Here is a 27,450-nt window from a genome sequence, read left to right as displayed (position 1 = left end):
ATGGCGCCAGCAATTTCTCCAACACTCTCCAGGCAGTTTGTGGCCTCCTGGTGACTCTTGTGGTCCTTTTGTGGCTCAGCAGATTTGCCCTCTTTCCCCCAGGACCTGCCTCTCTCCAGGATACTCTGACGCACATTTTCTCTTCCCTGCTGTACTCTTCCTAGTGAAACTGAAGGTCCTTATGACTTTGATTTTTTTTTTAAAATTTTAAAATATATCTTTATTGATTTCAGAGAGAGGAAAGGAGAGGGAGAAAGAGAGAGAAACATCAATGATGAGAGTCATTGATCGGTTGCCTCCTGCAGGCCCCCGACTGGGGATCAAGCCTACAACCCAGGCATGTGCCCTGACTGGGAATCGAACCCCGATCGCCTGGATCCTAGGTCGACGCTCAACCGCTGAGCCACGCCCGGCAGGGCCTGACTTTGATTTTTAAAAAAATCCTCATCTGAGGATTTTTTCCATTCATTTTCAGAGAGAGTAGAAGGGAGGGAGAAGGGGAAGAGAGAGAAACATTGATGTGAGAGAGACACATCCATTGGTTGCCTCCCGCATGAGCCAAGCCCTGACCAGGGCCGAGGGTCGCGCCTGCAACCAAGGTACGTGCCCTTGACCAGGAATCGAACCTGTGATCCTTTGGTCTCTGGGCCGACGCTCTAACCACTGAGCCAAACCTGCCAGGGTGAGGGTCCTTATTTCTTTGATTGACAAGATATAAACCCTACCTCTAGAAATCATCTCTCTCTCTCCTTCAGACACTTAGCCTTCCCCTTCCCACCTCCCCATAATCAGCAATCCCTGAGGCAACAGAGGCCCGAACTTGACTAATGGCCACAGGGTCCTGACCTCTGGTAGGTTAAAGATAACATTTGACCTAAGTTTTAGTTCCTGGGCCCTGAGGTGCCCTGACCTGCTAGCTACTTCCCCATGAAACTAGACAAAGGGAGGCGGGAAAGACTGACAGGTGTCCTGGGATTTTGCCTTGTGTAATCTGTAACCTGCATGTCATCGGGGAGCCCATCCTTTAGTAAAATGCAAGAATGATTGGGAGGGGGGCTTAGGTAGGGCCCTGCAGCTTTGGGCAACAGAGGCTTCCCTCTGCCTCCAAACATTGTCAACTGTGGCCCTGGGGTAAAGATTTCTATCCCCGGGCCTTGGATAGGTGGGGAGTTGGAAGAATGTGGAGAGGTGCAGCCCGTTTCTGTCCGCACTGACTGCTCCCCTCGCCTGCTGCAGGCCCTGAGGTCTTCTTGGTGCTGCTCCTGGGCAGGCTGGGAATTCATGGAGTTGATGGGACAGTCTGCAAACGGGAAGTGGGCAGGCCCCACAAGACCATACACCAGTTCTGGTGCAGTGAAGGGGGAGGGAGGCAGGTAAAGGGAAGTATTGAGGCAGCTGGGTCCCCATGGTAACTGGGCCCTCACCCTGTGGTATCTGTGAGGTCACCTGCCTCTCCCAGCTGGAGGAGTGGTAGGAGGCCAGACATGGAGGCCACCTTCCCTTCAGATCCAGCCTGATGGGGATTTTGATGTTCGGGTGAAACTCTTAATGGTCGTGAGTGGGGGTGGCGGGCAGAGGGGCGGGGGCCACACACCTGGCCCTTCACAGCTACCTCAGAGCTGCTGGACCTGGTGACCTGTCCTGAGCAGTGGAACTAGGTAAGTGCCTTCCTCCTGGAGTAATCTGAAAGCTCCCAGAAACCCCACCCCAAACCACAGTGCCAGAATTTTCTCTATAGAGAATCACTCCTGTGGGGTAAGCATTGCCTTTCCCATCCATGGTTTTAAAACTGGCAAATGCCAATACCTGAGGCCACATCTCTAAATCCCAGCTCCTCAGTGGGCTGAGTTATCAGAAAAAGGTCCCCTGGGCCCGCTGCTGTGGCATAGAAAGGGGAGATTACATGGTTCAGTAGAGAGAGACAGACAATTGGATTTGAATCTTGGCTACTCCACTCTTTAGCTATGTGACTTTGGGCAATTATTCCACCTCTCTGTGTCTCTGTTTTCTCTCCTATAACTGATCTTATAGGGTCATGTGGGATATAATAGGCTGCTCTCCTCTCTGGTCTCAACACCATCAGTTGTTTTGGGGGGCAGCTGCCATTTCCTCTCTCCATCCTATTTCTTCCCCTCTCTGGACCCCTGAGTTCCCTTTCTTTCCCAGCGTAGCTCCATTCCCTCAGCTCTGCTGATCCCCCCTATGGTGGGACATACAGCCAACCCCAAGTTGCTGCCTCTCACCCTATCCCTTAGGGCCCCAGGTAGTGCTGTGGAGACAGGGACACATGGGATCCAGATTGATGGGTTTTGTTACTCAAGGGCTGGGGGCTTCAGGGCTCTGAGGAGGGGCCGTTCAGCTCCAGGACTCAAGTGAAACTTTCTCATTTACAGACTCTTTCCCTACCCAACCCCTCTTCCTCCCATGGGTGGGAGACATCCACCCAGAACAGAAATATGGACATCTTCTTGGGTCCCTCCCTCTCCTTCACCCCTCTCAGTAGGTCAGTCATTAATCCTGTCACTGTCCCCCATGCCTCACATCTCTCTACCCCTAATGACACTGCCCTTTGCTCCCAGCTGTCCTCATGACAGCAAGAAGCAACTGATGTGCAGGAGAGCCCATGTGCTTGGGAGAAGAAACACACCCGGGTTCAAATCCTACAGATTAAAGGGCTGAGGGGGATGGTCACTCCTTATATCATCATCATCATCATCAGTCAACCTCTTTCAGTCTGGAGCATTATAAATAAGTATTTAAATCCATAGGAAAAAAACCCCAGTGTCATATGAGATACCTTCTACGGGTCTCTCCTGAGAATGGAGTCCTTAGAAGTGAAGAGATAAAGATCATTCTTATGTGTGGGGTAACTGAGGGCTCAAGGTGACCTGGCAGCCCCAACTCCTACAGTAAAGCTCGGGGAGGGTTCCTGCCCCAAGTGAGTGACGGTGGGTGATGATTGTCTTCCCTCCTCCTGCAGCTGGTCCAGAACCAGGTCCACTTCTATAATTTTCTACTCCTCAAGATCATCCTCTTCAACCACTGGATGTCAAGGCTGGTCCAGGAGGCCCAGGGGTCGTGCGGCCAGCAGGCCCTCCCACTGCCTGGGCTCACAGCCTGCCCAGTGGGCTTGGTTCTACGGGTTGGGCTGGCACTGATGGAGGTCCCTGTGTGGCTGCTGCTGAGGGTGCCCAGGCTAGTGTGGGCAGGCATGCTGGGCTGTGTCCGGTCCTTGTGCCTGGACCAGAAGTGGCCAGATGCCTCGGAGCAGCTGGGCCTGTCTGTGGCCACCTGGATGGACCTTCTCCTGTCGTGCCTGCATAGCCTGATGCTGGCGGCCTTGCTGCTGCTGCTGCTGACCTGGAGGCTGCTGTGGAAGGCCCACTGCTGCAGCCTGGGCTGGCTGTCCAGCAAGGTGGGTGGGCAGGGTGCAGGGCAGGGTGCAGGCCAAGCTGCTGAGGGCAGGCTTGGGGCACTGGGCATGACCAGGGCTGGGCTGGGGTCTAGCAGTTGGGCAGTACAGCCATGTGAACTCGTGGTGGCCACTTGCCTATTCTCTTCACCCCTCCAGGCTCTGCTGGAGAACCACATGGTGCTGGAGCTACTGGCACTGCTGAAGCATCTGTACTGGTGGGTGGAGAGCATGATAGTAGTTACCTCCTGGCAACTGGCCTATCTAGTCACTTGGACCACCTGCCTTGCTTCCCACCTGCTGCAGGCTGCCTTTGAGCACACAGCCCAGCTGGCCCAGGCCCAGGCCCAGGCTCAGGCCCAGGAGGCTGAGCCCCAAGAAGCGTCCCCATTCTTCGAGTCCTTGGCTCTCAAGGCTGGGCCAATCCTGCCAGAGCATGAAACCCTTGGAGAATAAATGTGTTTCCATCTGCCTCTCCTGGTCTGGTCTGGCCTAGGGTCTCACTTTCTATCCCTTTTTTCTACTGTGCTGGAGGGATGTGTGTGCACATATGTGTGCGCGCACGCATGTGTGTATGCATGTATGTGTGTGTGCATGCATGCATGCCCTAGGGCTGCCTCTGGGAAGGAAATCATATTCTTTGAGCATCTGATACAGGCCAGGTAAACCATCTCAGACACTTTACACATGTAGTTTTGTTTAAATCTCATAGCAACACAGGCATCCGGTTTGATTAACTACATTTTCCAGATAAGAAAATTGAGCCTAAAAGGTTGAACAATTCCCAGGTTCCAGAGTAAATCAGGGGAAAAGCCAGCACTGGACCCTAGATTTTTTGTTTCCCAGAACCCCTAACTTTCCCTAGATCCTGTCCTTGGTTCTCAGGATTGTTGGTGTCTAGTGCTTTAGAGGAGATGGGTAGTTAGAGACTCTGGCCTTTGGGGGGTGCCAGGGCCTCACATTTCAGAGATTTAGAAAATTCCTTTGAGAAGTAGTTACTCCTGAGTCAGTCTGTAGCTAGCCCATCCATTCACTTATAACTTAGCCACTCATTTTCCCACTCATCCACCCACCCATCCGTCCATTCACCTATTCACTCACCTATCCACCCACCTGTCCATCCATCCATCCATCCATCCATCCATCCATCCATCCATCCATCCATCCATCCATTCGCCCTCAGCTTATGTACCCACCCACCTACCCATCAATTCACCTTTTCACCCACAAATCCATCTACAGATCTATTCATCTATCCATCCATTCACCCACCCATTCATCTACCCACCCATTCATCCATTCTTCAGCCTGTCTACCCCTCCACACACCCACAAATCCATCCACAGATCCATTTATCCCTTTCTTCCTGGAAGAGGGAAACATCCAACATCTGAGCACTCACCCCCAGCTGCCAGTCCTGTGAGGGGTTGTTGATGTAGTTGTGAGAGCTCAAGATACAGGGGGTCAGATCCTCTAGATACCACTTAGGTGAGTGACACTGTGAGGGAGGAAAGATGGTTTCTTGAGAGTTAGCAATCACCCTCCACTCACTCCCACTCCTGAGGGTGGTGTGGGTGTGGGAAGAAGTTTCAAAGACCTCTGCCCTGCTTTCCCTTCTCCACTCTGGCTCCCAGGGAAGTTAGGGCCAGATTCCTGCCCTGCCTCACATATGGACCTGCCGATGGCCCAGAGTGGGTGTGGGGTGAACTTCCAGGCACTTCCTCCAATTCTGAGGAGCAGGCCCTGCCTGCCCCTGGGGGGAGACTTTGAAGGGCTCCCATTTGGCCAAAAAGGCAGAACTCTTGCTGGGGAGGGTTCTATAGGCCCCAGTGAAGGGGTAGACACTACTGGGATTCCAGAACACACACCCAACTTACAGGGAAAGCTGAGTGCAGAAGTGCGTTGCCCAAGGGGATGGGGAGAGAGTCCAGAGAAGCATGTGGAGCCCGATGGACCTTGAACTGCCAGGGACCAAGCTGGGGCCTGCAGGGCCTGAGGGAGGGGAAAAAGGAGGGAGGGAGCAGGTGGAGAAAGGCCTCAAAGGGGAGAGGAAGGGTGGTGGCAAACGGCTACACGCTGGGAGAGAGGACGGGCCAGGCTGAAGCTGGGGGATGGATGGAAGGCCAGGACCAGCAGGGAGGTTCTGGGCAGTGGGGCTAGAGGCCAGGCTATGTATGTGATGCTGGTATCTTTTCCTTCTACTAAGTTTAAAAAAAATTACCAAAAATACAGACACGTTAAGGTAAAAATGTTTCGGTATTCTCTGGTTCTAAACTTGGGAGAAACAGGGTCAACTGTGTCCTGTATGTCTCTCAGCAACAATTCTCTGCATATACGTGAACTCACATGCTGCTCACATAATATACCTGTGGATGGTGCTGATGGAGATCCTACCACACAGCTCAGTATCTTTAGGTGAATTGCTTTTTTGCATTTGACAATATACCACCCACTCATTTCCAAGTCAATCCACATGGCTGTCTTGTCCTTTGTAATGGCTGCATTGAGGCCTTCAGGGTAGCTTCCAATTCTTCTCTTTCCCACAGTGTACCTCTGAATCATGGGAAGGGGTGGGTCTCAGACGAACTGCATGGGGAGAGGATGGAGGGGCACAGATTGGAAGGTGGCCCTTGCCCTGGGAGCTCCTCTCTGACCCTCCACATGCTATGCTCCCACCCTTCCTGCCACATCCCTGGGGGCCTGGGGTTGAGACCTCCCATGGCTGGAGTGAACCTGGGCAGAAGGGACCAGGGCTGGGGCAGGGGCTGGGGTCAAAGAGGGTACAGGCCCAGCCTGACAGAGGGAGAGGGCTTAGCCTAGGCCCTGGGCCTGGGGTTTGGGGTGGAGCCAGACCAGCTGGGGCTTAGGACCCTGCTGCTCTGAACATGGCCACCTGCTCCACTTGCCCCACCAGAGTTGGCTCCCAAACTGTTGGCTGCTGGTGGTGATGAGACTGTAACCTGTAAAGGTCTAGCCCTTACCTTCCATATTGGGCTTGCAGAAGACACTTTAGTGTGGCCATGCTTTGGGCATAGCAGAGTTGGGAGCAGATAGGGAGCCATTCATTCAGGCTAGGGTGTCTGGGAAGGCTTCCTGAAGGAGGAGGCATTGAACTGGGCCTGCAAGAGAGGCATTTAGTACTGCTAGAGGACAAAACCCTGGGCACTGACCCTCGATGTGGCTCATGATGTGTGAGCTTTGTCGGGTTCCTACCCTCTTTGGCCTTGGTTTCCCTAGCTGCTGTTGCTGATCTGTGCCCAGGGAAGGGCCTAAGCTGGGACAGGCTGACATCTGAGTCTGACCTAGGAAGTGTGCAGGCTGGGGAGCTGGGAAGCACTGAGCAGGAGGAGCTAGTGAGAAGACACTGCCCTTCCCACCCTGAGCCAGAGGCCAGAGGAGAAGGCCTGGGCTAGGGGCAGATGCTTGGGCTCCATGGCTCTGCCCTGTCTTTGTGTCCTTAGATGAGGCTCTGCCCCCTCTGGTCTTCAATTTCCATGTCTGTACAATGTGGGGTGACCGGGTGATCCCTGATGGGACAGTCAGCATTTGAGAGACCCCAGTGTACTGAGTGCCCCAGCTAGAAGGTGGTCTGGGGCTGGGGAGGAGCCAGGCCTGCAAGTGCGGATCTGTGGGACAGGGCCCTTATAGGAACTGAGATCTGGCTCCATGAAACTTATGCATCCAGGCCCTGAATATAAATCCTCCCAGGCCTCCCAAGGACCTGGGGCTGGGGCTGAGGAGGAAGGGAAGATTAATAGGCTGCCCCTTGCACACAGTGGACAGATCAGAGGCCCTGGGATCAGAAAGCCTCAGGGTTTGAATCCTGGGCCCACAACCTCCTGACTGTGTGACCTTGGGCTAGTTCCTTAACCCTGCGAGCCTCAATTTCCCCACCTGTGAACAGATACTTAGCACCTGGGGCCTCCCAGGGCTGTTGCCTGGTCTGTGCATAAACAGTACCTGCTCCAGGCCTGGTGCGGGAGGTGCTGGGAGCCCCAGCTCCCTCTCCTGGGCCTGCGGCCTCCCCAGGAGCTACAGGGACCCCGTTCTGGGGTCAAGGGTGAGGGCGGTCAGTCTGTCTGTCTCAGGCCTTTGAGTGTGAAGGGGCCCTGGACTGCTAGGGGGTGGGTGGGGGGGACGCGGGCAGGGTGGGGGGAACTGGCTGAAGGGCTGGCCAGCAGCTCCACGCAATCTGTCTGCTATGCAGTCCCGGGCCTGGCCTGTATTTATTTATGCTGAGCGTGTATTTATATCAGCCCCTTTCTCATTAATAGGGCAGGAAATGGCTGGAATTGTTACATACCTGGCGGCCCAGGGGTCCTGCTGGGCCAAGACACACAGGGCCCTGGCCGCCCTTCGATGACTGCTAGGAGCCCCCTCTTCAGTCCCAGGCTTAAGTCCCTGGCCTTTCACTGACCCCCCCTTGCATTGAGCCCCCCTCTGCTTGAGCTCCCACTAAAGCTCTGAGCCCACAGCCCTGACAGAGGGGTTCCTTTTCAGTCTTCTCCCTGTCCTCCAGCTCCTGACCCCATCCCAACCCCGGAGGAGATAGCAGTGTTAGGGGCTGTCACTGTGCAGCCTGCAGATGGGGACTGCTGGGCAAACCCTGGGCAGAGCAGCGAGACTAGGGGCCTGAGAAATCAGAATCCCCTGACTTGGGATGGGACCCTGGAGCCCTGGGGTGTGTTCTGGGCAGGAGTGAAAGTGAGTGGATGTGAAAGGGCCCTCCTGAAGCTTAGGAGGCTCTGCTCCCCATTAAGCCAAGCTACATGCAGGCTTAGACAGAACCTGCAGCTTTCTTCCCATGGCATCCCTGGTCCATGGAGGTGGTCTCTGTGTTTACCACCCAATGGGGGCCTGATGGGTTGGGGGCTCATCCCTGTCTTCCCTTCCTGGCCATCATGGCTAAATGAGGCTTTCCTGCTCAGGGCCCAGCAGCCCCCTCTCCAAGCCCTCAGGCTGCACTCAGAACCAAGCCAGCATCTCTCTCCAGGCTCCAGCTCTTGGGCGCAGGCCCCAGGTGGGGCTGCCAGAGCTGAGAGGCGCGGCCCCCTCCCCAGAGCACTCGCCTGACATAACCTATTAGTGCTTCTCGCCTCAGCCTGCTCCCCAGCCAGTCTCCCGCCCAGGCCAGACTGTGCTGTCCCTCTCCTGGGCTGCTTTGCCAGGACAAGGTTAGAAGGAGGCTGCGGGAGGCCCAACCACCCTAGGAGGTAACTGTGCTTGTTCACCCCTGCCCTCATTTGGGGACCAGGGGCTGATATCCACCCAAAGGCCTCATTTAGGCTGGGCCTCCTGGCAGCTGCCTCATGTTTATAGGAGCCTGACCTCTGACCTCTGCCCATTGTAGTTACCATGCCCTCTTGGCTCCTTGGCGATTGTGCAGACATGGGGACTGACCTCTCAGTGATACTTCTAGAGTTTGGTGGAAAGGGGTGGGGAAGGGATGGGGTGGTGATATTGAGGAGAGGGCTCCTAGGAGATTTCCAGTTCTCTGGGCTGGAGGCTCGCTCTCTGGGTGGTGAGACGGGCTGCTGTAGTTGCAGTACTCTGCCAGGGCTAATGCAGGGGTCTCTGGGCTTCTCTCATCTGCCCCCCATATGGGGCACGTGTGCTCTATGGGGACAGGAAGGCACCTCCTCTGGGTTGCCTTATAAATGCTTTCCCTAGACACCACATTGAGCGACCAACTGGCAGAACCCCAGACCAAGTCTAGGCCAGGGGCAGACCCCCAGTTGCTCCTCTAGCCCTGCCGGGCCATGCCTGGCCTGGCTTGGTGGCCTTAGGCTGGCTCCTCTGGGAGCTGCCCATCTATGGGATGGGGACATCCCACCCCACACAGGAGCTGTGGGAAACTGCTGGGGCAGATAAGGGCCCAGTGAGTAGGAGTGCCTCCTTGACCACCTCAGCTTGGCAGCTGAGCGCCTGGGGTTGGGGGTCAGTGGTCAGCCTAGCTGGGCTCCTGCCCCTCCACTTCCCAAGTGGAGCAGCACTGTCTGGATTAGGGGGATGCTGAGGGGTGGGCAGCCAGGGCAAAGCTGTATCCTTGGGGATTCTCCTGGGGTTCCCCCTACCCCTCAGACCCTGCCTTGAAGGTCAGGGTCATGCCTCCTCCACTGCTCAGCAGAGGATGTCCAGGTGGCCTAATTGTGTGGGGCTCAGAGCATCTGTGTGGGGGTGGGGAGAGGCAGGCATCTGCCTTCAAGTGTCCCCCCAAGCTGCTTGTGGTTTAAGGGACCTCAGACCCTCTGTTCCTGTTGGGGCTCCTGTCTGTCCCTGACTGTGTGACCCTGGGCAGGTCCCTGGGTTCTGTCCCTGTTCATGCAGGGCTCTGATGTTCCTGAGTCAGAGTATTTTGAACCCTGAACCTTTCTTGGCCCTAGGGCCTGTGGGCTGGGGTTGGGGTGTTGGAAAGGGCATGAGTGGGGAAGCCCTTGGCCCAACCCCCAAAGCCCCAGGCTTCCTGGGCCCAGGTGCTACAGCTGAACCTTGCAGCCACTCCTGCTCAGACTGCACACATCTGGAGCTGTGTCCCTCCCCCACCCGGGCCCACATCTGGAGCCCAAAGCGAGCTAGCCGACTAAACACAGAGCATCTGGGCCCCAAAGAGCTGCTCCCAGGTTAATGCAGCCCATCTGGGCCCCTGGCTGCTGCTCCGACTGTCTCCACAGCGGAATGCTGGCTGCACATCTGGATGGCTGGAGCCCTGTGGCCGCCCTGCCTCACCCCCTGCCTGACTGGGGATGGAGTCAATGCTGCCTGGGGTTCCCTGCTCTGAGGAGGGGGTTCTGTCTTCCTTTCTGGATGACATAGCTCATAGGGCTTCTCTTGGGGCTGCCTTGGGAATAGCTTAGTTTTGACATAATGTAGAAACATGTCCCCTCCCAGGAGTGGTGACAGCTGCCACTCTGCACCAACTCCCCCAGCAGTCCCTTGGCATTGCTTGAAAGAACCTCTGGGGGCCCTCAGTACTGTCTGTCCTCCCACCTTTCCTGAGGTGCCTAGGGTTCTGCAAAGTATGCCACTAACTATGGGGGGATTGCATTGTGTCCCTGTCACAAAGCCCCCTCCACACAATGTGCTCGGCTGTCATTTTCCTTCTGCTCCCTTCTCTACCAATACCTATGTTTAGTAGGATGGCTGTCTCCCCTGAGGCCCCAGACTCAGAGAAGAGAACCTGGAAAAGCAAGATGCCCAAGGGAACCAGGGCTGCCCTGTGGGAAAGACCACCTTAGGACTAGGGGCTGCTGGGGCAGATACACACCATGGGCCAGCCAAGGGAGAAGACCTGCCTGGGTTAGAGGAAACTTTTGTGTTGAGAGAACTGCCCATCTGTGGCCTGGACCGATTCCTCCCCAGTGGGGCTATAGACCCTGCCCTTCTGATCTCACTGAGGACATGGGACCCTAAAGAGTGAAAGCCTGTGAGTGTCTTAAGTCACTGTCATTGTGGTAGTGAGCTCCCCATCACAAGGGGATCCAAGCTGGTAGGGCTGCTTACTATCAGGAAGACAGCAGAGGCTAGTCTCACAAGAAGCCCAAAGCTGGGTTAGACAACCTTCTAGCACTATGCGCAAGCCCTATAATGCCAAGATTCAAGGATTCTGGGATGCTGCCTTCTCAGACCCTGAGCCTCCTGTGAAAGAAGATACAAAGAGCTGTGAGGTGGAGGCCAGATATTTGGTATGTAGGGTGGTGAAGGGAACGGGGGAGAAGGGCACTGGGAAGTCAGAGAAGTGTCACCAGCCTGTGTCCTGGGGCTGAGGGACTTGCTGCCTCCTTGCCCGGAATGGCTTGAGCTCTGTTGCTGGCCCAGCCTCCCAGGCCTGGAGCAGGAGCACAGAGCCCGCTGTTCTGCATCTTGTGGTCAAGCTTTATCAGAGCATCACTGGCCCTGATTGAAAGGAATCCTTTATTGCTGTAGCCTCCAGCCCGGAGTCCCTAGAGCAACAGGCACTTTAAACCACAGAGCTTCATTCCTCCTGCACCTCCTTACCCATGGAAAATATGAGTCAACAAACATGCAAGACAGAGACACAAATAAAAAATAACGAGGGCTAGCATTTATTGAATGTTCACTATGGGTCAGATACCTTCGGAGGGCTCTGCTTGTATTAACTCATTCTAGCCTCCCTGGGAGGGAGGTACTGTTGTTATCACAAACCCATTTTACGGATGGGGAACCGGAGGCTTAAGGTCTACTCAGCTATCGGGTGGCAGAGTTGGAATTCAAAGCAGGCAGTCTGCTTCCAAAGTCCTTAACCACTGCTCCTCACTGCTTCTCTGCAAGCAGGGTGCGTGGGGGAGACAGAGAGCAGAGAGAGATGCACAGATGGAGGCAGAGAGAGGGGAGGGTCTTAGGCTCTGACAAGTGATGCTGCTGCCCCAAGCCCAAGAGGAGAAGCAGAACTGGCTGAGTTACAGGGGCCACCCTGTCCTGTCCCCCCAGGCCTTCAGATGAGCTGTCCAGGCGACCAAGGGTAGCCCTCCACCTTACTGAGAGTTCCAGTGCAAACAGATGGGCTTCGCATGATCTGAGTCTCACTGGCCAGAGACAGAGCTAGTTCCGAGGCTCCTCTAGAAGGTGGGAGTCTGGGCTGTTGGGGGCTGTGAGGTGCATCTGCTCTGCCCCCAGTCTTCTGGGGAAAGCCTGGTCCTGAGGTTGAGGCACGATCTGGAGTGTCACTCAGAGCTTGCAGGGCTAGGGTTGGGGGGCTCCACGGGTAGATACATGTGTGTGTGTGTGTGTGTGTGTGTGTGTGTGTGGTTCTCTTGCCATCTGACCTGCCTGGGGAACTAAGCAGGCAGAAAGAGGAGAGGGCATTCTGGGGCTATTGGCATCGTCTTTGGACTATTCTGACTGACCTTCCTTGCCCCAAGGTGCCTTTCCACCACCAGAGCCCCTGCCCCTCCAGTACAAACATGACAGCCACCCTCACTGGGTACCTCATTCCCAGCATAGTGGTGAGGACTTTACCATGATGTAACTTCTCACTTAATCCCACCGCCATGGCAGGAAGCTGTCACTGTCCCCCATTGATGAAGAAACTGAGGCTCAGGGTGAATCACTTGTCCATGCAGCTGACCCCCCTCACTGAGCCCCTAATTCCCATCCTTCCCAAGAGGCCTGGGAAGAGACCCCCCCCATCCCCAGACTCCTAGGGTAGGCCCAGGCTTCCCAGAACTCCACCTGGCGCCCCCATTCCCTGGCTGGCTGGCTTCAATGGGCTCAGCTTGGTCTTGGGGGCTGGCACAGGGCCAGGGGGAGAACAATGGGAGTGAAAGGAGCGGAAACCCTCTCTGAAGTGCCGGGAGGGCGGCCAGGCCGGTAGGGGTTCTAATCTGGCTTCTCCCAGGGCCCTCGGGGCAAGGGGCAGCATGGGGAAGGCGAGGTCCAGCCACACTTCCTGTGTGCCGTTGAGGCACCCTGGCCTGACTCTGCATGGGGAGACTGAGGCAGGAAGCACTGACACAAGTCCTGTGCTGGGGTCCTAGGGCTCTTGGCTCTCCCTGGGGGGCCCCAGCCTGAGGAGAAAGTGGAGGAAGATTCTGGTGAGACCCAGATTAACTTCACTTTACACAGGGCTGAGTTTGGTGAGAGTAGGAAGCTGCTGGTTCAGATCTGACAGCACTTCCCCTGTCCCCCACCCCCCATAGCCCCCCACCAGCCCCCCAGCAGGCTGGGAGTGCTGGGGGAGGGGGGTGGGCTTGGTCATCCTGTCTCAGACCACAAAGAAGGCCCTTGCTCTTACCCCCAGTTGGCTTAGTGGCTCCCGTGATCTCTCCAGGTGAACTTCTGGTGGCCCTTCCTGGCCTCTCATCCCCCTCCCCACACCCAGTGCTGTTCTTTGATGTCCCTTATGTTATTTGAGGTACAGATGGGGCAGCTGTGGCTCACCTGGTAGCAGATGGGAGAGCCCAGAGCCCTCTGCTTCCGCCAAGCCCCAGTGCCCGATTGCCTGCTCTGTGTTTGTCCTGGTCCCCAGGCCTGGGTCTTCCTGGGACTTAGTGTACTGTTCAGTACCTGGGAGGATGTGTCCTGCCTGAGAGCCTGGGACAGGACACGGGTTTTCAAAGTGGCCTTTGAGCACCTGCAGCCCTGCAGCCGTGCTTAGTGCCACCACTCATTACCCTGTCCCCAGGGCTGCAGGTTCTTGCCCTGGTCTAGGCATTCGGGTTGGTCTGAGGTTTCCAGAAGTGACTCTGGACTCAGGTCAGCAATTCCATTGGCTGGTCTGAGCAACGCTGTGGCTGAGAGCTCTGCCTGGAGCCTCACCTGGGGCACTGTCATCTCGCTCTCCAGCCCAATAGCCCCTGGCCTCACTGGGGGCACGTCTTGTTCCCTCTGGGAGCTGCTGTCCCATTGGCCCTGCTGCTGGGCCACTACTAGTGTTCCCTCCCCCATCCCAAACCTGGGAGGGCCCTCAGGAGCAGCTTTCACCGTTCACATCTGGAAAAAGATTATTACTAATGGGCGCTGAGGGTGGACTTTCTAGGTCTGTCCGGGGGCCCAGCTCCCCCATTTCCTTCCTCTGAGGGAAGGATTGGGGGTGAAGGGCTTTGATCATTCCCTCAATCCACAAACACTGGCTGCCTCGTTGGTGCTAGGCTTGGCCTGGGAAGCTGAAGTCCTTGCTTGGGGTGACTCCTAGTTGTGCTGTTAACCAGGTGCCTTAGATCACTCACTTCCTGCCTCTGTCCTCAGTTTCCCCCTCTGCGGAACGAGTTAGATTTGCAGCTCTTGCTTGGGTGAAGCCCACCTCTCACCCTAGTGTTCAGTGCCCATGACCCACCCACACACCCAAGGCAACAGGGCTCCCCAACTAGTCCCCAGGCTGTGACTGTGACAGTCCCTCCTGGGCAGGCTCCCAGACTCCTCAGCTCTGGCCTCTCACCCAGGCTCCCATGGGCCTTATTACCAGCAGAGAGAGGGTCTCCCTGCCTTCCCCTCTCTTGAGGGCCAAGCAGCAAGAAGCCTGTCAGGGAGCAAATTCTCCCAGGCAAACCAGGCCAGTCAACAAACAGGCGACCAAAACAACAAGGAAAGATTACGAAACCCAGATTCAGGGAAAGAGGCCACTCTGAGCCTCTCCAGGACAGGGGGTGGCGAAATTGGGCCAGGCCTGTGGGTCAGAGCCTGCCTGGTCCGCACTATTTTTGTACTGTCTGGGGGGTGGGGACTGATGAAATCCCAGCTGTGTTTCACCAAAACACTTTCCCCTTAAGCCGGGGCTCCATGTGGTTCAAATTCATTGTCACTTAACTCATCACTCAAGGCTGTGAGCCGCACCCCTCCCCCCGCAAGAAAGACAAAAACACACAGTCTCTGGCACTTGGTCGAGGTGGGCGTGAGGGGCTGTGACAAGCAGGCTGGCTGCCTTGACCTGAGTTGTCCCCAGCCGCCTCCCCTCCATCTTCCCTGCTCCTCTGCTCTCAGCCTCAGTTTCCTCAAAGGTAGTAAGAAGGGGTGGCTGCTGTGCAAGGGGGGTGGAGTTTGGGGCGTGGGGTCATTGGCGCTTCCCCCCCCCCCCACTGCTGGAGACTGGAAGCTGATATGCCCCAAAGGTCTGCGCACGGGAATGCCTGGAGGTCACCCCACGGCAGCTTCACGTCACATGTGGACGTGTCCGTGGCAACAATCAAGAAGCTAGCCTGCTTTTTCTTCCTGTCACTTTTCACACTATTTGTTGGCTGGCACCTGGAGTTCTTCACCTCAGGGCTGTGTTGGGGTTGGCGAGGGCAGAATCAGAGCGGATGGGAAGGGCTCCGGGAAGGGCTGCTGGGAGGGGAGCCGCCAGAGGGCATGTCGTCTTTATCAAACATGGGGACTGAGGCCTCTGCTTTTACAAATTGCACTGACCCTATGGCTTCCTGAGCTTGGTGGTCACCACAGCTGAGGGTATATTTCGTGATGGGCCCCCCAGTCCATCCCACCCTTGTGTGCACCGATCCCATGAGCCCTTACTTTAGCCAACACCAGGCTGGCATTTCTCAGGAGGAACTTCAGCTGGGGCAGAGCAGGTACCCCTTTCCTGCCCTCGTGCTCTGTTTTGGGTGTCCACTTCTCCCCCTAGACTGGGGTCTTCTCCAGTGGGGGGTGGGGGCTGATCCACCCCAGGATCCCCAGTGCCCAGCACAGGGCTTGGCTCAGAACCCAAGAGCAGCAAATGCTTGTTGAATGAATTAATACATTTCTCAAATCACATCAAAGTGTTATTTTCTTTATCTTCAGGCCAGATTAACCCAGAGCCATGCTCTGCAGATAAATGTTGACAATCTGGCTTTTGTGTAACCCACAGGCAGGGACAGAGCTCCCTTCTGATTTAGGCAGGAAGGAAAGCCCTCAGCCCTAGAACGAGGCAACCCCTGAGCTCCCTTCTCACCACCCTGGGGAGGCCTAAGGCCCCTTTCACTCTGATGACTGCTCTGCCGGCCACCCCTCCAGCTTTGGTCTCTGGTCCCAGACTGAGGGGGCAGCAGGGTGGAGCTGCAGGAGTTTGCTTTCCTGGGCAGGGTCAGGCAGTTCCTGAAGCAGTGGAGTTGTTTGGGTGCAAACATTTCCCTGTATTGTCTGGCTTCAGAAGGCAGCCAAGAGTCTAGGCAGGAGGGAGGGAGCTGTAGCAGGGTTTTTCTCCCCTTCACCTCAAAGAGAACAGGAGCTTCAAAACTCACAGGTGGGGGTTGGGAGGCTGTTCCAGGTCCTGGGAGATGCAGAAGAACTGGGAGAAGACAGAATGGGGAGCCCAGCTGGGCAGGGTTGGGTAGTCAGGTGGAGACATGAATTGGTCTTTGGTTCAAGTCCAGCCAAAGGATGAGGCTATGCCTGCCCCGGGGGATGCTGGGAGATGCCAGTTATTCCTTTGCGGGCTGAGTACTCCAGCCTGCTTATGCCTCTCTCTTCTGTGAGCAGCAGACACTCAACCTCCCCTCTCAGCTAAGTGTGCCCCTCTTCTGAGGGACTGGCTGAGTGACATCTTTTCTGGGACGTGGCTCTGGAGATGGAGTCTTCTGGAGGTTGAGAGATGGATGTCCATGCTGAGCCCCTGTGAATCTCCAGAGTTCCTGCTCTCTCTGTCTCAGGGCCTTTTAATAAGATACTCCCTTCACTTCTGTTTTCCTCCCTGGAACACCAGAAAGAAACTCGTCTGTGTCAAGATGGCAATGGGCAATGCTGCTTTGCATTTTGGATGTGTTTCTTGTGGAATATTATTTTGGGAGAGAAAAAATGGTTCTAGGTCCAATAAGCTGGGGAAATACTGGATTCAACAAAGTCAGACAGGCTTCTCTCTTGAAGGACTTCTCAGAGCCTTTAATTGTTAATAGGGACTTTGATCTTCTAAGAAGGGGCCCTGGTGTGTAGTATTTCCCCCATGGAATCTTTCAGGGACATGTGGGATATACTATGGGCCACACAGATTTAGAGGACACTTCAGGGAGAGATGGCAGCTGCGGGTAAAGATGCTTGTCTTTTTATGTCAAGTGGAAAATTACCCTTTCAACATTGGATGAAGTTGGCCACTGGAGGTTCTGTGGTGTCAGTGTGGAGATCTGGCCACAGGGTTTGTCCTCTCTCCCTTGGCACTGATGGGGGATGAGCTGGCAGGTGGACAGAACAAGTAGGTCAGGACAGACCTTGTTCATCTCTCTTAACTTGTGAAAATACTAGTCATGATTCAGTCAACCATGGCCAAGGTTGGGCAATATCCAGGCAGCTGGGAAAGCTGGAGGGCTTCACTCAAGCTGGTGTGAAGTTCTAGAAAGGGCAATCCCAGTATCAAGAGAGATCTGACACCAAGACCAGTTTTTGGGATAGGTTACCAAGACTCAGAACATGCAGCTCCCTGTCCCCTCCCCACAGAGTTTCTGGACCCCACTGGTAGTCTCAGCTCTGCCCCAGACTCTGGGGCCCAGCCTGACCTTTAGGTAGGGGATTTCTGAAGGAACCAACTTCAATGTTCAGGTGATCAGCATCCAATCTTTTGTCCCAGTTCTAATAATGGAGGCTCAGTTTTGCTCCCAGGGTCCCTCTTGTCATTTCTTCCCCAGCATGAAAGTCCCAGACCCCAATCATATGCTGGGGACCCTCTTACCTGCCTCTGGATTTCCATAACTCTGCCTTCCTGCCTGGTTTCCAAGTCCCAGACTCCTGTCACTGCATCCCATTGACCTCCTGGACCTCCTCTTCCCATTAATGCTGGTTGGTCCTCTTTGAGTCTGCCTGGGCCCCTGGTTTGACCTGCTGTATGAGCTATTTGTAGGTGACATTGTTTGAGAGCCTGCTTCGTCTCAGAGGGAGTCCAGCTGGACTGTTCTTCCCTGGTTCAGTCTGCAGATCTCAACTGTCCCTGGGGATTGGATGGCAGACTGCAAGAAGGAAGCATTCTACTCAAGCCTGGAGATAACACCAGACCTCCAGAAACTCATCCATGTGCTTGTTCATTCATTCAGTTTCTATCAACATTTGTGGAGTTGACCAGAGTCACACTCTAAGTCAGTGGTTCTCAAACTTGAGAGTGTATCATAAGCCCCTGCAGGGCTTGTTAAAACATAGACTGCTGATTTAGTAGGTCTGGGGTGGGGCCCAATAATTTGCATTTCTAACAAGTTCCCAGGTGATGTTGATGCCACTGGTCTGGGGACCACACTTTCAGGGCACAGGTCTAAGCCATTATCAGCTATTAAGGCCCATCTATGGTCTAGTTTATCATACCATTAAAACCAGAAGCTTCCTCCCACAAGGGAGGTCTGGGCAGAGTAAGGCTTGGGGAAGGACCTGGATCTCAGTGGGGGGAGGTGAGATTGCCAAGAGACAGAGGTCCACAGAGCTGGTTGGGGGCATGGAGGACAATATTTGTCTTCTTCCTAGGCTGGGCCCAGCTCCAGAGGTCAGAGACTGGGACAGGAGGGAGGCAGGCAAGCCTAGGGAAGTCTGGGGCCATGCTGAGCAGAGGCTGGGACTTGGCAGAGGGCCTAGTGCACCTGACCTGTGGGGCTGGAAACAATGGCTGGGCCGGTGCTGCCTGGCCTGCTGCCCAGGCACATCTCTGCTTTCCTTCCCAGCTCCGAGCTTCGCAAGCTCTCCTTGCCCGCTCGCTCTCCAGCGGCCCATCCTGTCCGCTGGCCCCTGGACAGCACATTCCTTCATGCTGATCTCTTCACGGTGGCTGTGAGCGCATGTTCTCACAGTGAGGCGGGAAACAAGGCCAGGGACCGGGGCAATGTGGAAGGGGCTCAGGTGGGCCTCCCCAGGGCCCTGACCCTCCATTCAGGGACCAGAAGGTACCTGGAAAGAGGGAGGAGTACCCCCTCGGGCCAGGGGTTCCCCAATACCCAACTAGCCCTGAGAACTTGGACCACTTTCCCCCCACCCTGTATCTCCTGCTATTAGGTGAGGCCCATAGGTTGGGGGCCCCTGCACTGCTGAGCCTCTGGCTCCTGTGCTCTAGCCGCCTGCATAGTTGTACCCTCTGCAGACTGCGGCCCTGGTCTAGCTGGCCCCAGGCATGGTCAGCATCTCATGGAGGAAGGCTCAGTGCCAGACCTAAGTTCCTTCTGGAACAGGAGGCCCCTGGGTCAGGCCATATTCTTGAAAGACCTGTATGTGTGTGTGTGTGTGTGTGTGTGTGTGTGTGTGTGTGTGTGTGTGTGTGTGCGTGTGTGTGTATGGGGCCAGTGTCCCCTCTGGGATGGCTCTACCCAGGACTTCTTTCATCCCACCAGGGTCACCTTGCACAGAGGCAGGCAGGCTCAATGATTTGATAAACTCGAGGCTGGGGAGGGTGGTGAAGTGGCCAGGGTGACACAATATGACAGTGGCTTCTACTGTCTCTTCCCCAAACCTGGATGGCTCCAAAATTCAGAGAGAACTGGGGCTCATGTCCTGGTATCCTAAGAGTCTTTCCCAGGCTGTTTATGTTGGACCAAGACTCTGTCTTGGAGTCAGGTTCAGGATTCAATCTGGGGTTGGAGTCAGGATCAAGGTTTATTTAACCTGGGATTGAGATTAGGGTCAGAGCTCAATCTGATTGAGGCTCAAGGGTAGGCTTGTATTTCAGGTGGGAGTTCAGTCTGGGAGTGGAGCTGGGATTCAATTTGGGGTGATGCTCAGTTGGGGTCACTCTGGGTTTGAAGTCAAGGTTCAGACTAGTGTCATTAGGCCCTCAGTGTGTATTGGGACAGAACCCTTGTGTGGGGTTGATGAAGCCAGGTAGGTGTTAAAGGTGATCCCTGTCTCCTCCCCACTGTCTCTCCCCTGCCCCCACAACCAGCTGGCCCCTGACTACTGAAGCCTCATAAGGGGGCCCAAAGGCAGAGCAAGGGCTGGCGCTTGGCTTGGTGAGTGGAGAGGGCTCTTCAGTCTAGTTCCCTCTTCAGTAGACTGTGTCTTAATGCCTGTGCTGGTCCTGGGGACACAAGGTGCACCAGATAGCCCCTTAGCCCTCTCTGGGCCTCAGTTTCCCTGTCTGAGAAGTGCAGCGTTGGAGAGTTGGGCCATGCTGCAGAAACCTGGATCTCGCAGTGAGAGCAGTTGTGTTAAGAGGATTGGAGGTGAGAGGGCAATTGTGGGGCCACAGCCAGAGCTATGGCCTGGAGGGTGGGCCTGGTCAGCATAGGGAGGAAGGAGGGGCAGGCACTACAAACCTTCCTGTGAGCCCATTGGGTTGAGGGTCTGTAGCCAAGGGGCACCTACTGTCCCTTAGTGGCCGATGGTGCCACCTCTGCAGTCAAAAGGAGCTTCCCTGATCTCATGGGGTGTGACTTTAACGTTAGGGCTCAGGTATGAGGCTGGGTCGGGGGGTCCTGATTCTGGCTCCAACATCAGATGCCCCCAGCCTCTGTCCAGTAACTGACACCTGCCCCACTCATTAGCAGGGTTTCCAGACAGCCCTGACCAGGGCTTTGCGGAGAGGCCAGGTCAGAAGGATAGGGGCCATGCTTGGCCTCTGGTCCTTCTCTTGTTCTCTCATCTCAGCCCCCTAATCTGGCCTCCTCCTGTCAAAGCCGCAGACACAAAAGAGAAGCCCCAATTGACGTCAGGCGAAGGGCCCAGAGGGCCTCTGTCTCTCCCAGAAATTTGGCTCTGGTGCCCAGAGTCAGATGTCTGTGGTTTTTAAAAGGTGAAAATGGCCCATAATCCTGCTTCTGTGTCTCCACCAAAACCTGACAAGACAGGCGGTTTGGGGGAAGGTGGGCTCTGGGGTTCTGTCCTAGTCCACAGTTGGACTGTACTGCTGAGCCCTCTCCCTACACTGAGCCCCCCCTTCCCTGCCTCCCACTCACTGGCAGACTCCTGAGTCCATGCTTTCCTGCTGTCCCCAGCAGTTGCTGCCCCCGGCCCTCCTGCCCTTTCTCCTCCCATCTCCTCTCCACTAGCCAAGGTCCTGATCTTCGGGGTCCTTCCCCAGGCGGGTGTCCACTGCCCAGTCTCCCTGGGGCTCCATGGCTTATGGATCTCTGAGTATCCCCTCCCCATGATGTCTCAAGCCCTATCTTCCTAATCTCTGCCCCTACACCAGCCCTAAGCCTGGCACATAGTAGGTGCTCAGTGAGCCTTTGCTGGGTCAGGATGGAGGATTCATTCTTCCTTGAAGCTCTGTCTTTGTTCATGTGATGTTTGAACCATAATTTCTGGGAACCATTCTGTACCGCCAGCTGTGGCCACTGGGAGGAGCCTAGGGAGCCAGATGTCAGTTGTGCCTGCGGTCAGCATGACCTGGTCCAGACCAGAGGTGGCCCCTCCATGCAGAAGGCTGTGATGGCCAGGCTTTCTCAGGGTCAGAGCACAGCCATCAGGCCCATCCTGCTTCCTGAGGCCTGCCCTGGGGACCAGACCCTTCTCTTACCTTTGAGGGGCCACAGTCCAGGATGGATAGGGAGAGAAAGACTCCACCTCTGAGCTCACCCTGAGTCTTCTTGACTTCTGCTGCAGCCTCATGGCCACTGCTGGGCTACATGGATGAGTCCTTCCCTGGGCCAGTGTTCCCCATGTCATGGTCAATCTGACCATGACCCTGCCTTACTTAATTCTTTCGGTTTCCTATCATTTATGAAATATGGTCCAAGTTGCTCATGCTGGCACTCACGCCCATGTTTTCTATCCCCTGTTCACTCATTGCTCCTCCAGCTTCTGCCAGTACTACTCAGATCTCCAAGGCTTTACCCAACTCTTCCCTAGGCCTCACATCCCAGCTAAGCTGGGGGCAAGCTGCCCCCTGCCTTCCTCAGGCACTGTAGCAGAACTTGAGGTCTCCTAAGTGATGATCAGTATCTGAGCAGCCCTGCGCTAGTCCTCAGAGCACTGCACCACAAGTGTCGGAGCTGGCACGTCACAGCGGGAGCCAGCATCCTTTGCCCCCATTGTACTGATGAGAACTGGAGAAGGGAAGGGACAGTTCCAAGGTCACAAAGGCAGTTACAATTCACCCCAATGGTTTCTGATTCTTCCTTGCATTTTTTCTTTTGTTGATCTATCACTATTTTTACCTAGGGTCATGGCTTCACATAGAACTGGACTATTGGGGAGAACACCTCTTCCTGGAAGCCATCAGTATTTTCCCTCTATTCCCCAGCCCTCTGAGCCATGGACACTGGCTGCCGTCCAGCTGTCTTGGAAACAGCTTCCTGGAGTAGTTCCTGTGAGCTTCATCATTAGAATTTCACCTTTACCTCTAGAGTCCTCTGAATTTGGGCAAACCCTTGTCTTTTTTATTTTGCCCTAGCTTACCTATTTATAGAACAAAGGCATTGAACTTGCTGATTTTTTGCTGTTGTTAATCCTCACAGAGGATATTTTTCTATTGATTTTTAGAGAGAGTAGAAGGAATGTAGGGAGGGAGAGAGAAAGAGAGAAACATCGATGTGAGAGAGACATATTGATTGGTTGCCTCTTGTGCCTACCCTAACTGGGGCCGGGGATGGAACCTGCAACCCATTTATGTGCCCTTGACTGGGAATCGAACCCACGACCCTTCGGTGCAAGGGCTGACGTTCTAACCACTGGGCCACACTTGCCAGGGTGAACTTGCTGATTTTTGAGGCTGTGTCGTGGAATTAGGGTTTAGTCAGGGAGACTGAGCCAGGGTCTCAGTGGCTTCCTGCTGCCTGTATAAAGTGGAGCTGAAAGAGCTTGGGAGTGGGAGACAGCAGTCCAGGGTGAGAATCTGCACCAACTTCTCAATAACTGTGTAGCCTCAAATGAATTCCACTCTGGGCCCCAGTTTCCTACAAAAATGGGGGAAACCCATCAGGCTTGACTCTCCTCCAGGGGTTATTAAATGCAATTGTGGCTTTGAAGCAGTGTTTGCTAAGCAGAACAGCACCGTGCAGGTGGATGTGCCGGCTCGGTCCACAGCACTCCACACAGGGCCTGGATCAGAGGAGACTGGGCAGATAACCACATGTGGCACCCTGCCGAGGGAACGTGGCAGGTGTCTGGACACTGCGTCCCCAGGCGACTTGTGTGGGCAGCATTCCCGGCAGCTCATGCTACGTTCCCAGCCGGTCCCACTGCTGGGCAGGCCCCCCTGCTGATGGGAAGGGTGGGGGGCCACCTGGCACTGGCCCAGCCTGGCTGGCCTCCCACCCCATGTTTTGTTCGCAGAGTTTGGAATGTCCTGGGACGCGGAGCTCAGCTCCCTGGGGAGACACTGGTGCCATCTCCTTGATCTCATCTCTGGACAGGTTTCTTCTTCATTCCAGCTCGGGACTCGGCAGGCTCCCAGCCCCAGCTGCTGCCAGTCCCAGCCAGTCTGTGTCTGTCCCTGCGCTGGCAGCTAGGAGCCATGCAGCTGGGAGCCTGGGAGGTGTCCTGGGGGGGTTCTCCCAGCCTGTCTGCAGTGGGCCCTGGGCATGCCTCCGAACCAATTCTCTGCAAACCCTTTCCCAGCTGCCTTTCTTCATAAACTCCTTTGCCTATGACCCCTGATGCTAGGGCCCTGAGGTCTATTTGGAATAATATTCTCAGGACCTAAGGGTCTTGGGAGGGGGCAGAGTGTGCCAACTGCACTAATTTCTGTTCCCTTTAGTGGGGTGGGCTATGCACAGAGTGGGCCCAGCTAAGTGTGTGGGGAAGTGGGTATTGGAGATGTAGCAAGACATCTGTGCGCGCGCGTGTGTGCACACGCACATGCACGAATAGGGTTTTCTTGAGCTCCCAGGTTGAGTATTCTGAGACTTGATTAATTGCAGAGTGAGGCTGGGAGGAAGGGCTAAGGGACTTGTTCAGGAAAGAGCCCATCCTCATCTGGTCAGCATGCACCTCTTGAAGTGGCTAGACACTCTGCACCCCGACTTGGTCCCACATGCCCAGGTTGGGCTCATCTGGCTGGAGAGAGAGGAGGTACATCTTGTCCTGTTGTCAGAAATGTGCAAAGGTGTGTGTGTGTGCTCACATGCATACAAGAGTCACCCCTGAGCCCCCTGTGCAGAAAGGAGAACCATCCTCACCAGCTAGGGCGCTCACTGGCGTACCTACTCACACCTGGCTGGGTGTGGGGCCAGGGGAACACTGGCAGTGCAAAGGGAATCCTCTCTGGGGAAAACAAAGCCCTGGATGGACCCCTGTGGTCTGTCCTCAGCTGGGGCAATCCCTGCCCTGATGTAGGTCAGCACCCGCCCCAGGCTTGGGTAAACTCTCCTCTTTCCACATCATTAATGAGGAGACTAAATAAGTCAGTCCCTCTGGCAGGCCCCCCAGCCCCCCAGGCAGCCTGGCTGGAGCTATTAATATTCCCCGTGTTTATGACCCCTTGGCCCTGCTGACAGGCTCCTCTCTCTAGCCGTTGGAATTAATTTTGTGAATCAGAAGTGGTTGGGCGGGGGGGCCGCCTCTTGGAATCCAGGACAATGACATCTCCACCTCCCCCTGTGGCAGGTCCCACTTGCTAATTCTATAAAACAGTCACCGTGTCCAGCCCAGCCCAGGGCCGCCTGCCTGGCTGGGGCTGCCTCATACCTCTGCTATGCTCACCCCCTGGGAGAGGGCTGGCCCTGGGCCCCGGCCCTGATGAATCAGGCCCCCTGACACCTTGCACTGATGTCAGTGGGAACTGAGACCTCAGGCCCTAGGACCTTCTGGCCCATTGCCTGGGCCTACGCCTTGCACGGGGCTTGGCCCTTGCTCGTGCCTCTCGTGACCTTCCCATGGATGAGGCCTGGCTGGGACAGGAGGCCAGGCCAGACAGCCTCTCCCTCACGCTGTCCCCTTTCTGAGAGCTGCCCGAACTGGCGCCGGGTCGTCCCCCAGACTCCTCGGGTTTCGAGCACTTGTTCTAAAATTAATATGGGAGAATTTGGGGAATTTGTGAGCAAGTTCCCAGAGAACTGTGGCTGCCCTAGGGGCAAGGGTCCCTGCTTCTTCCCACCCTCCCCAATTCTCATGTCCCTAATTCCTATATGGGCAGATCCCCTTTGGGTAAACTTACTCCATGAAGGGCAGGGCAGGATGGTGGCACTCTGCACATTGGGAAGGGTCTCCCCCTTCCATGCCCACCATAGAGAAGTTTCCAAGAAGATTCTTTGATACAACATTCTCTTCAGTCATTTGAAATATGTTTGCAAATGTTTTGCGAGTTGTCTTTTCACTTTCTCGATAGTGTCCTTTGAAACACACAAGGTTTTAATTTTGACCAAGTCCAATTTATCTATTTTTTTCTTTTGTCACTTGTGATTCTGGTGTCATATCTAAGAAACCATTGCCAAATCTGAGGTCATAAAGATTTACCGCTGTTTTCTTCTAAAGTCTTATAGTTTAGCTCTTACATTTTGGTCTTCAATCTATTGAAAGTCAATTTTTGTATATGGTGTGAGTAAAGGATCCAACTTCATTCTTTTGTATGTGGGTATCCAGTTGTCTCAGAACCATTTGTTGAAAAGACTCTTCTGTCCCCATTGAATGGTCTTGGCACCCTTACAAAAAAATCAATCGACCATAAATGTGATGGTTTATTTCTCAGTTCTATTCCATTGAGCAATATATCTATCGTTATGCCAGTATCACACTGTCTTGATTACTGAAGCTTTGTAATAAGTTTTAAAATCAGTAAGTAAGTTTGTTGTTGTTGTTTTCAAGATTATTTTGGCTATTTGGGGACCTTTGAAATGCCATATGAATTTAAGATGAATTTTTCTATTTGTGCAAAAAATATCATTGAGATTTTGATAGGGGTTGCATTGAATCAGTTTTTGGTAGCATTGTCATCTTAACAATCTGGCCTTCCAATTCATGAACATGGGACATCTTTCCATTTATTTATATCTTTAGTTTCTTTCAATGATGTACAGCTTTCTGTGTATAGGGTTTGTACTTCTTTTGTTAAGTTTATTCCTAAGTATTCTATTCTTTTTGATATTACTATAAATTGAATTATTTTCTTAATTTCAATTTTGGATTGAGCTGTTTAAAATAGTATTTGACATAAAGCATCAGCGTAAGGATAATTTACGACCTACCTTGTCAAGACACTACTTTATGTAAAAAGCAAGACCCATTGTGATCCTTAAGCCTAGGTCAGTGGCTTCCAGGGCCTGCTCTATGATCCCTACCCTGGCCACTGTTGGGGGCCTGGCCTCTAGGGGGACATTTCACTTTCATCCTACGTCTCTCTGCCACCAGTCTTTCTCTGCTCCAGCCTCCTTCCTGCTGCCCAAATGATTCTCCTAAATTTTATTGTGTCACTTTCCTGTTTAGAGCCTCCAGTGGCTCCTCATCGTATCCATGAGAACAGTATGAGCTCTCTGGCTTTTTGTCTAAGATCCTTCATCTTCATTAAAGACTTCCGTTTCTAGCTCAGTGTGATGGTCCTTGTGGATATCATCACTGACTGAGATGTCCCAGATGCTGCAAAGCCGCTAGATTCTAGGGAGGCCCAGCAATGTTTCCAAGTCAGCTTCTCCTGCACTGCTCCATCCCCACCTGCAACACCTCATCCTCCCCGCTTCCCAGATGCCTCCTTCTATCTCCCTCAACTCCCTACACCCTGTTACCAAATCGTATTGGTTTTACCTCCTTCACCCTTCTTGTGTCTGTCCCCTCGTTCTCATGTATGGCCACTAAGTTTAGGCTTTATGCTGGCCTGCTTAGAGGCCACCAGAGTGATCTTTCTACAACATAGATCCCTACTGCCTAAAACCTTTCGATAACCCGCATGGTTTCTGGGTCCTTAGTGCTGATGCTCTGACTTTGCCCACCTCTGCTTTCTCCTTGGGCCTACCTGGCACCCTCTATGAGGCCCCCTATAGGCCCCCATCTCTGTGCCCATGGCTTCTCATCCTGGCCTGCCTGGCAAACTCCTGCTCCTTGTACCAGACTCACCTCCATAACCACTTCTTCACCACAGTGTCACCACCTCCTCGGTAGAGTGATCTCTCCTTCTAGATTTTGGCCACGGCTTCCAGGACCCTGCACCTGTCTCCCTCCGTAGGCAAGTACCTCCATGCCACAGAGCCCAGCAGAGTCCTAGAACAGAGTGGCAATCAGTGAATGTTTGCTGAACACTGAGAGGGTGGGTAGGGTGGGTGAGGAGAAATGGAGCCATGAGATGCTCTGGAAAAAGCTAGGTATGGTGCTGACAGTCATGCTCACATTTGAGCACTGTGGTGATCTGCATAGATGCTGGCTGGTCTGTGGGGAGGGCATGCGGTTGGCTGACGTGGCTGTTGTTGCACCAGGTGGGCCCTGGGCCTTGGGTCAGGCTGTGTGTATGTGTCCCCTGCCTTCCCAACCCTTTTCCCTTAGGATTCACCTCTGTCAGGCCCCCCCCCCCCACCTCTGTAGCTGGGCTCTAGTCACCTTCACTTCTTCTTCTTGTCTCCAATCCTCTGCCCACTCTGATTTGGCTCCCGCCCCACTGATCCATGGAAACAGGGGCCTCCCTGCTCATCAATTTGAACGGCTGAGCCGTGAGGTGCAGTGCCCTCCTGCCTTTTCCTGGTTTCCCTCCCACCTCGAGGGCCCTCCTCCTCAGCCTCTCCAGCCCCAAACCCTGCTCTCCACAGCCCCACCTCATAGCCTCCCTGTCCTGCGAACTGTGACACGTGCTC

The 27,450-nt window shown here is 54.5% G+C and overlaps 2 protein-coding genes across 2 annotated transcripts in view; both read left to right on the top strand.

The window, feature by feature from the left end:
• Positions 1 to 27,450, top strand: part of LIMK1 (LIM domain kinase 1) — a 317,283-nt gene that overhangs the window by 107,002 nt on the left and 182,831 nt on the right. The gene's annotated exons all lie outside the window — the stretch shown is intronic.
• On the top strand, positions 554 to 3,868 carry TMEM270 (transmembrane protein 270; the record flags this gene model as incomplete). Its single annotated transcript, XM_081131692.1, has 4 exons — positions 554 to 599; positions 1,237 to 1,373; positions 2,981 to 3,415; positions 3,572 to 3,868. The coding sequence occupies 4 exons, from the start codon at positions 554 to 556 to the stop codon at positions 3,866 to 3,868; spliced, it is 915 nt and encodes a 304-aa protein (XP_080987818.1).

This window comes from Miniopterus schreibersii (assembly GCF_964146895.1).
Source record: "Miniopterus schreibersii genome assembly, chromosome: 3".
Taxonomy (NCBI): domain Eukaryota; kingdom Metazoa; phylum Chordata; class Mammalia; order Chiroptera; family Miniopteridae; genus Miniopterus; species Miniopterus schreibersii.
This window is presented reverse-complemented; position numbering and strand designations above follow the sequence as displayed.